The sequence below is a fragment of the Equus quagga genome, chromosome 4, assembly GCF_021613505.1.
Source record: "Equus quagga isolate Etosha38 chromosome 4, UCLA_HA_Equagga_1.0, whole genome shotgun sequence".
In the NCBI taxonomy this organism is placed as follows: Eukaryota; Metazoa; Chordata; class Mammalia; order Perissodactyla; family Equidae; genus Equus; species Equus quagga.
In genome coordinates, this window is record NC_060270.1 from 61,450,102 (window position 1) to 61,466,984 (window position 16,883).

The window sequence follows — 16,883 nt, forward strand, 5'->3', positions numbered from 1 at the left end:
ATGGGGTCTAGTGAGATTTCCAGTCCCATCTGCACAAATAACGAGTGTGCCAGGTCCAGCGCCAGAGCCCACCTGCCCCTGGGCTGTGACCACCGAGAACCAGCTGAGGGAGGAGAAGCTGAACCTCTTGGACTTCCCTCCCCAGCTAGTGGCAGAGCAGCTGACAAGGGTGGCTGCGGTGAGCAGCAGGGCTTGCAAGGTGGGTGGGCCCTGCCTTCCTGTGCCATGAGCTGCCATTCATGTGCCACACCTGCCATTCCCTGATCTGGAATCCCATGATCTGGCTCCAAATCTCTGTTCCCCGCCTTACCAACACTGTGACCTGGGCAGCTTTCTTAACCCCCAAGCCTTCGCTGTCCCCACAGGACAGTAGAGGCAGACACTCAGAGGACCTGCTGCACAGAATGGCTGTGTAGATGAATGAGGTGGAACAGAGAGGCAGTTGAGCAGAGTCTGGTCCTTTGGTGGGGGAGGAGAGCTTCTTGGGTCCATCACCTAATTGCCCAGGTGGCCTCAACAGCCTCAGTACTCATTAGGCACATGATGTGTATTGACTACAGGGGAGACAAACAAGCAAAGCCAGTGGTTGTCCCTGCCTCTGGGGAATGTGCATCAGAATGGGGAGTGGGACCTGAGGGTGATCGGAATGGGTGGAAGATGGCCCTTGAGATGGGCAGGTGTGGGCTGCGTTCTGGAGCTTAGAGGAAGTGAGACGGGGCTGGGAGCAAATGCCCCCTCCCTTCCCCACAGTACTGTGTCCCAGGTCATCCTGTGCTGGCTGCCTTCAGTGGACACAGACAAAGCCCAGGGACTCCCACAAGTCTCAGACCACACCTCTGCTTCCTGAGCTCCAGCTCTGACCTCACCCTGCCTGGGACTGTGGGGGACTGTGGACACCGAGCTGGTGTGCGGCAGGGCCGGGTGACACTCCGAATCTTTCTCAGGAGCTGTTCAAGACATTGGTGTCCACCCACTGCCTGAGCTCCATCTGGTCCCAGCGTGACAACAGGGTCTGCAATACCTGGCACCCACCATCTGTGACACTATCACCTACACCAACACTGTGGCCAACTGTGTCATCGTCACCTGCCTCAGGGACCCAAGCCTGACAGCCCAGGACAGGGCCAGGGTGGTGGAGCTCTGGATCCGGGTGGCTGAGGTAAGTCATGGGAGGCCCTTTCTGGAGGCGTGGGAATTGCCTCTTGTTTCTAAGCTCTCAGGATTGAAGTCTGTGCTCTGAGTCCCTGCACTGTCCCTATTCCCTCCTGCCAGGGCCACACTGACCTTGACTTGAGGTCCCAGTGGGGCCAAGCTCACTTCCTTCCTGTGCTCCTTCCTTGTGTTGAGCTAAAAATCCTCGTGCCTGGCAGTGTTACTCATCAGGTCCCAGCTGTGCCCTCCTTGGGTTCCCTGGGCATCTGTCTCCTCCAGGACAGGAGAAGTCCATACGGGGGCAGAAGCCAGAGGCAGCAGAGCTCCAGCTCCCCCTCACGGCTCAATCTCTTCCCTTCCCCAGGGGTGCCGAGGCCTCGGAAGCTTCTCTTCCCTCCACACCATCCTTTCTGCTCTGCAGAGCCCTGCCATTACCCATCTCCAAGAGCCCTGGGGACAAGTTTCCAGGTGGGTAGGCTGCTCTCCACCTGAGCACCACGAGGCTGGACCAGGCAGCCCACATAGGGTTGGCGCTGCCCCCGTAGTCAGCTGGGACCACCTAGGAGACAGCAAATGCCAGGCACAGCAACTGATCTTGTTCCTGGGTCTCTGAGTCTCTCTGGGACCCTAGGCCAGCAGTTGTGCCCCAGGAATTCATTTCCTTAAACATCAGATCTGGGCTTGAGCTCAGCTGGAGATTTTCCAGTGCTCCCTTTGCAGCAACTGAAATCTCTATACAACTGAAACCAACACTGTTCAAAACAGATCTGTGTGGTAAATATGGGAATGGAGGCCCCAGGTGAAAACAGGAGAGGCCCCCTCCCCAGTCCCATGGGGACCTCAGGGCTCAGAGCACCCCAGTGAAATCCCTCATCCAGGCCCCAGGCTGTTTGGATCTTCTGGGTCCTCAAACAAAAGGGATTTGCCCCTCAACCACCAGACAGTTTTTCTTTCTTTCTTTCCCCACCCCCTAGGGAGAGCTCTCGATCGATCGCTTAATAAGTGGTGCAGGAGAGAGAAGCACGTGAGCAGGAAGCTGCTCCTGAAGGTAACCTGGAGGCTGGAGATCTGGAAGGAGGGGAGGGGTAGAGGGGAGGGGAACATCCTGAGGGGATCTTAGGAGATGAGGCTATGGTAAGGCCATGGGCCAAGCCTGGGTGTCAGAGACCCCTGTGGGGGTGGAGCAGGAAGGATCCACTTGGCCAGGTCCCCTAAGACACCCTGTCCCTCTCTGTTCATGTCTCAGTTTGGCTGGGGTCTGGATGCACTCCGAGTCCAGAGGTCAGGACCTTGGTCAGTGGTGGGGCAGGGGGAGGGGTGAAGGCTGGGGGATAGGGCCTCTGGCTTGGAGGGGGAGTGGCCTCTCCTCAGTGGGTCCTTGAGCAAGTCACTGTCCCTCTGTGGGCCTCGGTCTCCTCCTCTGGGAAATGGAGGAAGATGACGTGGTACAGGCCCACGGTGGGATGATACCGTTCAAAGGAGGATGGAAATCTGAGGAGATTTGTGCTGGCTCCTGCTTGAGAGGTGACAGGAGAGCAGTGATGAAAGTCAGATGACATTGGGTCCTCAGGAGACTCCTGGAAGCAGGTGACGTTCTCTTCACACTTTCCAGATGAGGAAAGAGGCTCAGGGAGGCCTGGGCAGACCCAAGGTCACCCAGGAGTGAGTCCTGGAGCTGGGACTGGTCTAGAATCAGAGCACCCTGGGGGTGGGAGCAGCAGAGGCAGCAGGGGACTGGAGCCAGATGGCCAAGGTCCGAGGTCAGGGGCCTTGGGGGACGGATGGAGGGGAGTATGGGCACACTGACCCTGTCCTCGGCCCCGACAGGAGGCGACCGCCGTGTTAGAGACTGCAGAGAGGGCCCGCCAGGGAACCCAGGAGAGGCAGCGGCAGCAGGTGAGGGTGACTGTGGGGGAGGGGCCTAGGAGTCAGAGGAGAGGGGGCTCCCCCTCCCAGCTGGAGGCCTCCCTCAGGAGACTGGCCTTCCTCCTCCAGCACATCTGCTGTGGCCGCCGAGCCTGAAGTGCCTGCAGTGGCAGTGAGCAGGAGGAGGCCTGGAAGGGCTGGCAGCAGGACAGATTTGGGGTGGGGAGGGGCAGGAGCCACACCCCCTGGGATTGGCCAACAGCCAGCCCTGGGACTTGACTGGTGGATTTTGGTGCTCCTGGAGGGGAGGGGAGGAGGGAATTGTGTGTGTTGGGGTGTTGCGAGGATCCTAGGCTGCTGTGTGTGGGAGCGTGGGGTGGGCAGGAGGCTGGGGTGAGGGGTTTCAGAGGAGGGATCATGGGGGTACCTGAGAGCGGGAGCTCATCACCATGCCCACCCCAATGGCGGCACAGGGTGTCGTCCCCTCCCTGGTGACATTCTTCAGTTCCCTGGAGCTGCTGGACGCTGCGATGGAGGATTATGTGGAGGTGAGTGAGCCTGGAGGTGGGTCCGGGGGTCAGGCTCCTGAGGGTGGGGAGGAGAGTCCTGCCCTGAGCCCTGAGCTCTCTGCATCTGGCAAAGGTCCTCTCAGCAGAGCCTCCAGCCTCCTGTGGGAGCCGGGGCGTCAGGCCCATCCCAGCGATGAGTGATGGAGGCCCTGCATAAGCCACCGTCCATGTTCCCTGGGCTGCTGAGGCTCAGAGCTGCCTGGCTGTGTGGCCGCAGGAGGTGGTGTCTGAGCTGGACTCAGCCCCTCCCTCTGGCCCTGCCAATGAGGGAAGAGAAGTCGGGCCCCTCCCAGTCAGGAAGCACATCAGTGGCTGAGCTGTCCCTTCCTGCCTGAGGCCTCAGTGTCTCCATCTGTCATCAGAGGGGGGGGTTGGGTATGAGGTCTCAGCTCCTCTGTCCCACCTGTTCTGCAGCCCAGAGCCTGGCCCAGGTCCAAGTCCTGTTTCTGGAAGTGTCTGCCCTCTGGCAGTAGTGTAACATTGGAAGGGGTGTGGATGGGGGCTAGTGATGGGCTAAGGGGGCTGTTTCTGATGGACTTTGGCTGTCTGCCTTCCAGGGCAATGTGTCCAACTTGGAAATGGAATGAACTAAGCAGCTGCGGCCTCACTGTATTGAGGGTGAGGGTGTGGAAATCACAAACCCTCCCTTGGGCAAGACCCCCTCTGGCCCAACCCCTGGGGTCTGACATTTATTTGGAGAGTTCTATATTCAGAGCTGGGGATCCTGTGGCATTGGTGGTTGGGGGAAGGGCTGACATCAAGGACACCTTCCTGGAGGGGGAGTTGTTTCAAGCCAACTGTGAGAGCAGGCAAGTCCTGACTGGAATTGCAGGGAGGGAGGGTTCCCAAGTGGGCAAAAGCCCCAGACCAGCTCCTTGTTCCTCTCCTCACCCCCTCCAAGTGCCCTGCAGGATTCCCTCAGCCCTGTGTGCATCCCGTCCTTCCTCTGGCCCAGGAATTCAAACTCATGGAGGAGATCGAGCTGCTCCAGGAGGCTACAAGTCTGTACACCTTGCAGCCTGTGGAGCACTTTGGGGCCTGGTTCCAGGCTGTGGAGCCCCTGAGCGAGGAGAAGAGGTGAGGTGGGCTGGGAGTTGGGGGAGGGCAGGGTGGACTCTCTCTGCAGACCAGCGCCAGTGTCCATGGCCGTGGCTCCATGGTCAGCCTCAGATCTGGTTGTGTGGTGACCCTTAGGGCCCTCGGACTCCAGCTGCTGGCAGGCTCTGGGAAGCACACCTGAGTTGTGGCTCCTGGTAGCTCACAGCTCCACTCTGTCCTGTAGCTACAGCCTGTCCTGCCAGCTGGAGCCCTGATACCAGTGGACCAGAAAGATTTGACTCCTCTTCAAAGACAAGAAGAACTGCTCAGGGCAGAGTGAGTGTCCAGACTGGCAGTGGCTGAATCCATGGGCTCAGGAAACATTTGGGCTGAGCGTGGGCCTGGGCAGGCAGACAGCTGGCCCTGGGTCCCAGCTCCACTGCTGAGCAGTCCTGTCCAGGGTGATTCCCCTCACCTTTGTGGGACCAGTTTCCTCCTCTGTGAAATGAGTGATGCTCAATGTCATCTCCCGTGTCAGGGACAAAAGTGCTGTTGGCTGACTGAGCACTCAGCACAGGGCTGGAGCACAGAGTGCAGTGGGGGTGGGGAGGAGGTGTGCACTCTGATTCTGGGGGAGGCTTCACAGGAAATGCCTTTCTTTATCCAGAAACTAGGCCCCCAACAAAGAGCCCAGTGGTGGCGGCTGATGACCCCCCTGAGACCAGCTAAACCAAAGCTTGTTACTCAGCAGTGGGACTAAGCTGGGACATTCAGGGTACATGGGGCCACTTCCTCCCATTCTGATGAGGACAACTTTGTGATCCTTTCCTGGGGTCCCCTGAAGGCCACAAGGGAGGGGCCAATCCCCCCATCTCCCTCACACCTTTTCCCCAGTGCCTTTTTTCCCTCTTTGGAGGGGTGGTATTTCTATGGTCAGTGGTAAATGCTGTGTTTGAATCTTATATTAAATGCCTGTTTCTTTCCCAGCCTGGGAGTGGTGCTGTGGTTCTCTGGCTCCCCATGCTCATGGAAATGAGACCCAGAATCTCACATTCCTCATTGATTTAGAAACCTCACAGAGTCAGTGTATGTGGAGAAGGGAGAAGGGCCAGCCCCCTCCCTGGCTACTGAAGGACACCCCCAGTCCCCCTCACTCAGAGGACGGGAGCAGTGCAGTGTGGGGCCCGCGGTCCAGGAGCAGAGAAGGCCCCTCTGATCTCCTGGCATTGAGAAGATGGAGGCACTTTCTCAGGCAGAGTGACAACCACTGCGCTGGGGGTGACTTTAAAACTAGGACTTGCCAGGACCATGTCCTTCCCAGGACAGTGGCTGCCTTTCTACACTCTGAAGTTAGAGGGAACATTTTCCCGGTTTCTCTTGCACACAGATTAGGAACTTGTAGTTTTCTGATTCAGTCTCTGGATTTGCATCAGCTCTAAGTGAGAAAAATAATATAAAAAGCTCAAAAGGTGCACGTGGAGAGGAAGAGGCCAGAGGAAGGTCCTGTGCAGACAGACTAAGGGCAGGCAGGACTCTGCCTCCTCGGGCCCTCGAAGGCCTCCCTGTTCACTCTTGACCTAGACTTGATCCTCCTGGGCTTCAGGTCCCTGACTGAATTCCTTCTCCTGCTGTTTTCTATCCAAGGGGAAAGCTATGTGATGCAGCTTTTCGGGCCTCAGCCAGGTCTCCCTCCATAAACCTGGTGCTCCCTGTGAACTAGGATTTTCAGCACCCCTGCACTTCTGCATACAATGGTCTCTTAGGGCAGAAATTCCCTAGATGCCCTCAGCCTTTCTGCCAGGTCCATGGTGGCCACTCCTCCCTAGCTGGGCCTGATGGATCCCAGGTGAGCTCTGCTTTCCCAGGATAATAGACCATCATCCTGGCCAGGAATGACCCCACAGTCTCCCTTGCTGCCCAGGGTGACTTCTGGGCCTGTGTGCTTCTCAGATCCATGGTCTCAGACAATCACCAGTTTACACACTCTGGTGTATTTTTACTGACTTTTCCTGAAGAGGTAGCTGGGCCTGAATCTATAAAGTCTGTAGCCCCTTGGCTGGCTGTATTCTTTTCCACAGTCTTATGCTGTGGCTCTGTCATGGAGGTGTGAGCTTTCCTGTTGGGAGCTTTGAAAGAGGAGGCATAAGAAGGGTGTGAGTTGGGGGTCCTGCGGGGAATGCCAGCAACCTGATGATCTGTGAGTGTGCATTGACACAGCCTTACCAAGGGAAATGCTGAAGTGCTTCCCATCTGGGTGATAAATAGACACTGCTCTGAGCTCAACAGGAGCACCGGCTCCAGAACCAGGAGCGAAAGCCTTACCAACCAGCTTTTGCAATCTCGTCCCTTGGAAACAGCCTGAAAGACAAGGGCCAGGTGAATCGCTTGGCACTTCTGACTCATCCCCTCCTTCCTGGTGGCTGCAAGGGTCACTCAGACACACGGCAGGCTGGGCTCTGCCAGGGAGGCCTTCTGAGGACAGCCGGAAGCTGAGGATCGATCCTGGTTCCCGGCAGCCCAGGCCCTTCCTGATGCAGCACAGCCACCCAGGAAAGAGACTTGCCACAGAAAGGTGGGGAAGGCTGTGCTGTCCCTCCAAGGAGAAAGAGTCGTGGCAGGTCCCAGGGCTAGTCCAGGGCCGGGATGAAGGCACGGGTATCCCAAGAGTGTCTCCTCCAGCACTGGGATGCTCCTCACAGCCGACCCAGCAGGTAGCAACATTTAATAAGTCTCATGTGTACAGCTGTGGCAGAGGAGGGACAACTGAGTGCATGTTTGGGCTTCCATTGGCCAGAGTACAGATAGTCACTCAGAAGAGACCTATATTTCCAGTGAGGGCTACAATCGATCTTTGGTTTTTTACACTCTTATCTCCCAAATTTATTTTTTTTAATGTTTTTGTTTCCTGTTTTGAACTTTTCATTTTGTTCTTTTTTCCCTCATTTCATTGAGTTGTTCGGCTCTCTGTGCTGCTTTTGAATGATTATTTTGCTTCTTTCTTCTCCAGCACACCAAGGATGTTCCATTTTATCTTGTGTTCTCCACATTTTGGTCCACGTTAGAGCCAGTCAACTGATCAGACCGTTAGAGCTCCTTGTATCCCTTCAAGACACAACATTGAATAGAGAACCTCTGCTGAGTGGGGCCAAATCAATTCATTCTACCGAATCAACTGCGTGTTCCTTCCTCCATTATCCCAACCCCCTAATATTCCACTTCTTCATGGTTGTCCTAGGTTTCTCTCTGTGTGAACTGGGAAAAGGATGCAGTAATTTTGGAGTGTAGCACATTTCCTTATGGGTCCCCTTTTGTATCTCATGCTTTGGGACCTGCCAGGAGTCAAGTTCACCTCAATTGAGTCTTGCTCTAGAAGCCACAAGGGTGATGAGTATAGGTCCTGAGGAGGATCATCAGTGTCTTGCCAGGCAATGACCTCAGGGGACACGATGACAGGATCCTCAGGAAAAGCAGGGTTAATCTCCTCAGACAGGAGGAGGAGGAGGGCTGCTTCCACTTACAATGCCAGCTCTGCACCATGTGGGAGTTAAATGTTCCAGCTTAATTGGGAACTGACTGTACGTCCCCATTCCAGTTTTCAGGACCCAATTACTACTAAATCAACGCCATCACTTTCACCACTGTGCAGATGGGGATTCAACCTGTGTTGTAATTCAGCCACTTGCAGGAAGAGACTCCGGGTTAGGTTTTCAGAAATCTCAGCTCTGAAGCTACAGGAAGTAAGAGTTTGTTTCAGGGAAGATACAGACACTTCAGGTCAGTTATGGTGGTTGAGCTGAGCTGGGAATTTGACACCCTGTGCTCATCGTTTCTTTTCTCATTAATCAAGTGCAATTAGAAGCAGTTAGCTAATTTCATTACATTTGTTAATTTGTCAAGAATGATCTCAGGTATAAAATATAAACTCACTGAGAACTTTCCCTTTCATAAACATTTGGTTAGGAATATCCAGTGGTGATATTTTGTGTACCTCTGTTGCCACAGCCTGCCATCAACTCTCAGCACCCTCTTTAACACTGAAATAGGGTCTCTGGTGCCTTTCAACTTATTCAGATCAGAGAACCAATTTCAGAAACCCCAGAACCATGTTAGAAAACACATCTTTAAGGTTCTATTCCTCAAGAACCATCTTTTGTACCAAAATCTGTATCAGAGTTCTCCAGAGAAAAAAATGTATTTATTTATAATATGAACATATACATTTGTGTATACATGCATACGTCCTACCTCACCAAACGACAGGCTCATATTCTGGGAAATGCATCACTAGGTGATTTTGTTGTGTGAACATCATAGAGTGCACTTACACAAACCTAGATGTGGCAAATAGAAATGGCAAGAAATAGGATATATTGGGGTATATGAGGAAGACATTTGGTATAAACCTAATTCGGCCTGACTTTGTTTTTCCAAAAGGGCCTGATGTGGCCATTGAGCAGGCATTGTATATCTGCTTTAAGCATTTACTGTGGCAAGAACAAATGGCCTTAAGATAAAGGTGTAACTTCCCCCCACATTGGCCTTTCCTTACGGATAAGCATCTTTCCTTAGGCTAGGAACTGACTGCTGTGCTCACCTTTGACCACCCAGCTCACCTGTGAGCACCCAGCTGGAGACAACAGATCTGCCACCCTGCTGTATCCACCAAGACAGCAAACCTATCTGCTGTGTCCATCAATCGCTGTGCAGACAGAGCAGTCCCACGACTATTGTAAAGGGACATTTCAACCCTAAGTGAAACATCCTCTTTGGGAGTATATAACCACTCTGTACACCCCACTTCTTTGGTGCCCTTTCTTCCTTTGGGAAGACAGGCCCCGGGCCATGGTCCTCACATTTTAGCTCAGAATAAATTCACCCAAATTTTCATTTATAGATTGGTTATGGATTATTTTTGTTGACATTTCTTGGTGTAGTTGGCAGGATTTCAGAGAAACTCACTGAAGACCACCTGGAATCTACACTGAACTGGCATTTGGCACCAATAGGGGCCCACTGAGCCCCCTGGATCACTGCATTCTTCAGGTGACCCTGGTGAGTTGTCTTGAAACCTGGACCTCCTTATTTTAAGTTGATGGTCCAAGAGTTTATATGAGCTGGTTAAGGTCTTAAGACTAGATGTCTTAATCAAGTATTGGTACGTACCCTAAGTAAGAGGAACCTAAGAGGAATTTCCTAGGCCAGAGGAGCCTAGAGGAAATTTAGAGTGAATGGGGAAGGCTGATGTTTTTAATTTGACTTTAAATTGGAAAGAATTGTGTCTATAAAGTCTGAACAAACTGCTTGATAGAGAAATGAGAGACTGAACGTGTTTGGCTTTGAAGAAAGGGACACTAGCTCCTCCTGGCCTTTACTAAAAGGTGTCCTTAGTGACTGAGGACCTCAACAGGAGTGTCAGAGGATCAATCATTGTGATGTGCAGTGGTTCCTTAGGGAACTCCTCTCTCATTCATGGTAATTAATTATGGCTCATCTGGGGATGCACACATAAGGGCTGGTCACCCAGCACTCTGAGCCCCCATGGCAGTGTTAGACTGCTGGCGTGAGAAACTGAGGTATGTAAGAGAGTGTTTATGACCTTTCTATAGGGAGTGACACTCACAAGCAGCACATTTTCTGACCCATTACACTATCCTTAGAAGTTGTTCAGACTTTATAACAAAACAAAAGTGGGAAATCAAGCTTCTAAAACAGCCCAATCAGTTCCCAAATGGGCAGCCTCTCCTCTGGAGTCTGGTTGGCTTCATGCTATGACTGCACTTGCTTAACAAAGGTTGATCCCAAGCCAGATTGCTAAGGCCAAAAGAAAGAAAGAAAGAGGAAAAAACTGGGAAAACACGTTTTTACACTGTGGTCTGCTATGAGAACACCTAACTCAGGAGTCTAAGGAAAATCTTTGTGGTATCTGTCTGTTGTGTGTGTGTGTCTGTATGTATGTTACAAATGTGTACTACTTTACCCCGGGATGGTACAATTTCTAAAGAGCTCTATTCCATTGACTTAAAGTAAGCGCTTACAAAAAGTTTTTCTAAATGGAACTAACCCAAATGTCTTTCAAGTTAACATGATATAGGTTAATCTTCAGTTAATGAAAGTTTGTTTGTTGGTTTGATTGAAAAGGCATGTCCTCAAGAGTTGTTGGTATTTGAATATGATGCAGACATGCAGCCTGGGTTTACTAGTGTAGAGGAGGAAGACATTTCCTCTACCTGCTCTGGGTTCTTCTGACAGGAGAATGAATCAAATTCACATGCGACAGAATAACAGGATAAAGTTAAACAAAGCTTTATAACATGTATACGTGGGAGAGACCCAGGCAAACTGGGCAACTCATCAAAATGGCTGAAGCCACCACCTTAAATATCATCTTCAGCTAAAGACAAAGGAGGATGTTGGGGGTCGGAGGAGTCGACCATAGGAGATTACCATACAAGTACAGTAAAGAAGAGTCAGGTTATTATGCAGACTTGAGTCCTTGCCTTCCACATTGATGAGTTTCTAGAGACAAGGTCATCCCTCCTTCTTCCTGGTCCAGCAAGGGAGACACCTGTACAGATGGAGATTTCCTTTACAATGTAAATGTCTCTTAACAAAGGGTAAGTAAATTTTACTTTTCAGAGTTTCTTTCCTGTCTGCATTTTTTAAAAGTAACCAGCCCAAAATATTCCTCATGCCAAAGACACATATCTTGGGATGGCCAATTCCAGTCCCCCACACTGGGAACTGTGCAGAGGTAGGGGAAGGTCTCCTACTCCCTCTTTCCATCCTTCAAAAACAATATTTCCTATTCACCTGGGGTATGTGCAATTTATGATGTGAAGAACAACAGATCAAGAAGAAAACTTCCCTTAATGCTTTTAGCTTCATTATGAGGGATGAAAGGGAAAACATGAGCCTTGAATGATGAAGTGTTTACGGTGTGGCAAGTCCACAAATACATGTACTTGGCTAACAATTCTTCTGAGGATTCATCTTCCTTGTCCCTTTAATTGTACTGATTTTAAATTTGGTTTTGCCCCCACTATAAATGTTAGGAGATCTTTCCAAGCCTTTAGCCTCACTATCCAAATGAAAACAAGTTTAACACAAAGACAGTAGGGACAAAGACATCTTATTATTGTGGTGTTATAGACATATTAGACTAAATTAAAAGTTTTTAATATTATTTTGGCTTTGCCATGATATTACTATTGCAAACATCACTGTAGCAGACACCTCTGTCTCCCTACCCCTTGTCACTTTTGGCCACCTCTGACTTGGCTTACAGCCATGGTAGACTTTTCCTGGCATGCTGGCAGCTTCCCATTTCAAACATTTCACTTCTTTTTCCTCAGAGCAGAACGTCTTGAGAGCTTGCTCAGACCATAGGCAAGACAGCTTGGGATTGCATGAGATTTTGTTGTCAAGGAGCAGTACTCAAACAGTAAGGGGCAGGAATCAATGAACAAACACCAAAGCTTTCCTAGTCTTCTTTCAAACAATTCCTAGAAGTGATCTGAAGGATACTCCAAAGCATCTCAAGTGATGGATCCTTAGTTGCTTACAGCAGTAATCTATACTTTGTTGCACATTTCATTAACTTTGTCTCTTCTCACTCTCACATTCCACATTCCCTCATTCTTGCTTCCTGGTATTATCTACCAAATAAAAATGATATACTCAAGTCCTTGCTTCAGGGTCTGCTTCTTGGGGCAATTTCCTCTCTGACAACCCTAGTCCCTTTTATGCTATTAGTAGAATGAATCTACACATATCTATAGCACAAATGACACTCTATGGAGGCATGACAATAAGAGATAGTGATAATAGCACAATACTGGATAACTGGAAGCCCTATCAGAAACCATTGCTATCTAAGATACAGACACTCAGCATCAATATCCCTGACCTGACTATTAGCATCTTTGCTTAGACAGCATTCTAGGTGGAGCTTTCAAAAAATGCTTACTCTCCCTTCAGAATGTTTGCCTAGAATCATAGCATAAATATAGAAATAATACCAAACAGAAAGAAGGTCCCTTACTACCCTCAAAAAACATAATAATAGTGGTAAAAACATATCATTACTCCAGAAAATATAGCTATGAAAAGAGGGTATCAATATGCATGTGTTAACAAAAATAATCCATAACCAATTTATAAATTAAAATTTGGGTGAGTTTATTCTGAGCTAAAATGTGAGGACCATGGCCCATGGCCTTTCTTTTCAAAGGAAGAAAGGGCACCAAAGAAGTGAGGTGTACAGAGTGGTTATATACCCTCAAAGAGGATGTTTCACATATGATTGAAATGGCCCTTTTACAATAGTCATGAGACTGCTCTGTAGGAACAGTGATTGACGGACACAGCCGGTAGTAGGTCTGCTGTCTTGGTGGACACAGCAGGGTAGCAGGTCTGTTGCGTCAAGCTGGGTGGTCAAAGGTGAGCACAGCAGTCAGTTCCTAGCCTAGGGAAAGATGCTTATCCTTAAGGAAAAGCCAATGTGGGGGGAAGTTGCATGTTTATCTTAAGGACCTTTGTTCTTGCCATAGTAAATGTTTAAAGCAAATATACAATGCGTGCTCAATGGCTGTGTCAGCCCCTTTTGGAAAAACAAAGTCAGGCTGAATTAGGTTTCCACCAAATGGCTTCCTCATATACTCCAATATATCCTGTTGCTTGCCACCTCTATTTGTCACATGGCATAATGTACTCAGTCTGGTGTTGGTGACTATACTTATATCTATAATTTAAATTGAAGACAGGCATCAAAAATAGTCATCTAGTAATCATGATAATCAGCGCCATTTCATCACCTGCAATGAGGAATGAGTTCTGGTTTCCTCATGTGATTACTCACCTAACAGCAGTCAGAAGAATTTGTGAGTGTCTCTCCCCTTCGAGACACTCTCCTAGGGCCTTGAATATTTCTTGCTTATCCCCAAAGCATCTGAGAAGAGGAAATGCCACCACTGGTCTTTGCTAATTTGCCAGGGTACCTTTGATTTTCCTATTGAGGAAAAGTTCTTTTATGTAGAAGTCACCTGTTTTCCTTTGTTATTATTTTTACTGCATCCACTCAAATGTAAGTACATTATTTGTTGGATACATGCTTTAATCATCAAGTTACTTCAACATTCACCATTTTCCCCTATGGCTTCTTCCCAAGATTTATGTCTGAGGATGAAGACAAAACTCTTTAAACAGGTACTATAGTGTTTTAAAAGATTCAGAAGGAATACAATTTATGAATATGTGTGTAACTTATTTTTATTTCTTTTTGTGATTTAGGGGACTAAATTGAGTTAATGATACCTTAATTCCATGTCTCATAATCATCATCAGTTCTCATTCCCCATCCCCACTTCAATTTCCCTTCCCCACATGGTTACCTCCTCTACAGAAGTTGATATTTGCCCTTAAAAAGGAATACAGCCCTACAAAGTAAATATAATGCACACTCACGTTGTTATATAGCTCATTTTGATGCTTAAACGTTCTCACTCAACTATATGTTTTTGAAGTATATTGATTTTACTGCATACTCACCAATATTTTGCTTACTTTTGTTATTGTAATTTGGATCTTCTTTCATTTAATATATGTTTGTTCCCATAGGAATAGGGACTTAGTTAGTTACCAACTCTTGACTTCTACATGTATAACCACAATTTAATTGTGTGTGTGGTCCTCACTGATCCATGAATGAACCGTTCTGTGAATTATCTCCTGGAGTGGGTCCCTGATATGGGAAAAATAAGCATATTTAATTTATGTAAATAAGTATGGATCTATTTTAAAATATCTTTTATCAATATACATTCCAGTATCAGAACAAGAATTTCATGCTCTGGACATCCAACTTAAAAATATGTACTGCTTCTACATATAGAAAAGAATTGCAATAAAAAATTAAATCAGATTTAACTTTATAGAACTAAAATTGTTTTGTCTTAATACATTTTTCTTTAAAAATAATCCAAACACTGATCTGAATTTAAAATAGAAGGATGTACTAAGCACAACCAATGTCAAACAGAAAGTTCAGAGCTTATAAGAGAGACAGATAAACACGATTTTAACACAGTTTTAATATTTGAATGTCTATAATAGTGACAGGATACACAATTGTGGATAATGCTGATGAAGTTGTTGAAGTGACACACGCTCTGTAGCAGAGGGGACTGGCTGATCACCAATCTCCTTGCTTTTCCTCTTGGGCACATGGCTAGACTATTCCTCATCCTCCTTGCAGTCAGGTGTTGTATCACAGCCTCTTTCTCTCTGTAAGCCATTCTCTCACCACTGTGTGTTTGTCCTCAATGGTGTTCCACAGAACCTTTGTAGTTTCCTATCATTGAAACACCAAATGTTGATAAAATGTTGAAAAATAGATTTAACTTGAGGGGTGACTCAGAGGTCTCAAGGATTTGTGAGCATGTTTTCCAGAGGATTTATGAGCTTGTTTTGCAGAAGAAAGAGAATATCTTTGGAGAGGTCATGATCACTGAATGGCCAGCTCTCAGCAGCCCTGGAAGCCTGGAAGTCAGATTGTCCAGGGATTTATTGGGAGTGAGTCATTTGTTTCCCCAAAGCTCCTCCTGCAAAGTCCCTTAGCTCCATAAATACCCCTGTTTCTGTTCCTAGGGAGCTGGATTTAGGGAACCCAGGCTCCCACCACTTTTTTTGACAATTCAAATAAATCTTTCTCCATTTCTAAGCACCGATGTCTCACTGTTGGCTTCCTGTGCATCGGGTACAAAAACGAGGTTAAGAGGTTCGGTATCAATTTTGGAAAGCCAGTCAGGAGTCTTGTGCCTGTGGCTGGATGGCCCTGGTGAGGGTTACAGTGGTTGGTGGTCCCCAGGGGCTGTGGGGAAAGTCTTTGTCTGGGGGACTTGCTCTCCTGCTCCTCCCTTCCTGTCAGTATCTGCCACCCTTGGCGCAACACCCCCTTGAACTGGAGAAACACATTGGACTTTGGTCCTTGTGTGTGAGTATGCATTTGTCTTATATGTGAGTCTGTTGTCAGTTGAACACATGCAAGTGTGAATTCCCTGTCTCTCCATTTGCTTTTTGTGAGAGTGGTTCATTGGAAAGTAGAATCTATTATTTGGGAGAGATCCAGGAGTTTCTTGGACTTCACCTTCTGTTTTTGTCCTGCAGGAATAGGTTTTGCATTTGCTTAGTGAGTCAATACAACGCTCCCAGTTGTCAGTCTCTGTATCTCTACTTGCATTTTGAGTGTGTGAAAGAAGACACCCTCATTTGGGAGAGCTCCAGGGGATTGTTGGACTTCACCTTTTGTTTTTGACCTGCTGGAGTTGGATTTGTCTTTGTGTGGGTGCGTTTGTCTTTTGTGTGTGTGTTTGTTCGTTTGATTGAAATGGGCATGTCCTCATAATTATTGGTAGTGGCGGTGGCCCAGAGGGGAAGGCAGTGTGGATGGGAAGATGACAAGGAGGGTGGAGAGGGGTGGCCCAGTGCTCCCTGCCCTGTCATGGTGGTCAGGGGAGGGGTGGCCTGAGGGTAGACGGGCTCCTCTATGCTCAGCCCAGCCTGGCTCAGCCCAGGGGCCATGAGCAGCAGTGACAGTGGCAGTGGTAGGAGAGGTTGGGTGCCCAGTCACTTTGCTGTGGGCTGCACATCAGGCTGGAGTGGACAGAAATATGTCCCTGGGTCAGAATTTCACAGGCCTGATGAGAGGACTGTGATGGAGACTAACCCTGAATGGAATCTCAATAACCCTGATGATCAAGAAAGGCAAAGATATTTTGGGAGTCTGCTTTTGAAAGCCATGCAAATAGTAAGCCAGCCACCTAGTAACTGGTCTAAATTAGGAGAGGTCCAACAAGGCCCTGAGGACAACCCCTCCACCTTTTCCCCCAGAGGCAATGGGACTGCCTCAGGCTTTATACCCTGAGGCCCAGGGCAGTACAGTTAATACCTGTTGTTGGGGTCCAGGGCAGACCACCCCAACATATCCCAGAGTGGCATATTGATTATTTTGAATTGAAGTTACTTGTGAAGCCAAAAGGACTTTCTGACCCTCCTGTCTCTTTTCCCCTGAAAGCAGGAAATGAGTCTCCCATGTGAAAGGTGTTCTCCTTGCATCCTTATCACCAGAGCTGGGGGATTGAGGGCTGAGAAGCTGCATAAACAAACCTTACTAATTTACTATCTCATCCTAAATTCCCCACTATTTACATGCCCCAAACCTAAGTTTCTTCATCCTGTCAATTTTTCACAAGTTTATCTTTC

General features: G+C 48.6%; 1 protein-coding gene across 1 annotated transcript; it reads left to right on the forward strand.

Moving 5' to 3' along the window:
• Positions 1–4,955, forward strand: LOC124238671 (ral guanine nucleotide dissociation stimulator-like). The gene is made up of 6 exons (XM_046659846.1): positions 1–199; positions 2,127–2,200; positions 2,980–3,048; positions 3,492–3,566; positions 4,489–4,664; positions 4,870–4,955. The coding sequence occupies exons 1-6, from the start codon at positions 1–3 to the stop codon at positions 4,898–4,900; spliced, it is 624 nt and encodes a 207-aa protein (XP_046515802.1). The 3' UTR covers positions 4,901–4,955.
• The last annotated feature ends 11,928 nt before the right edge of the window (positions 4,956–16,883 follow it).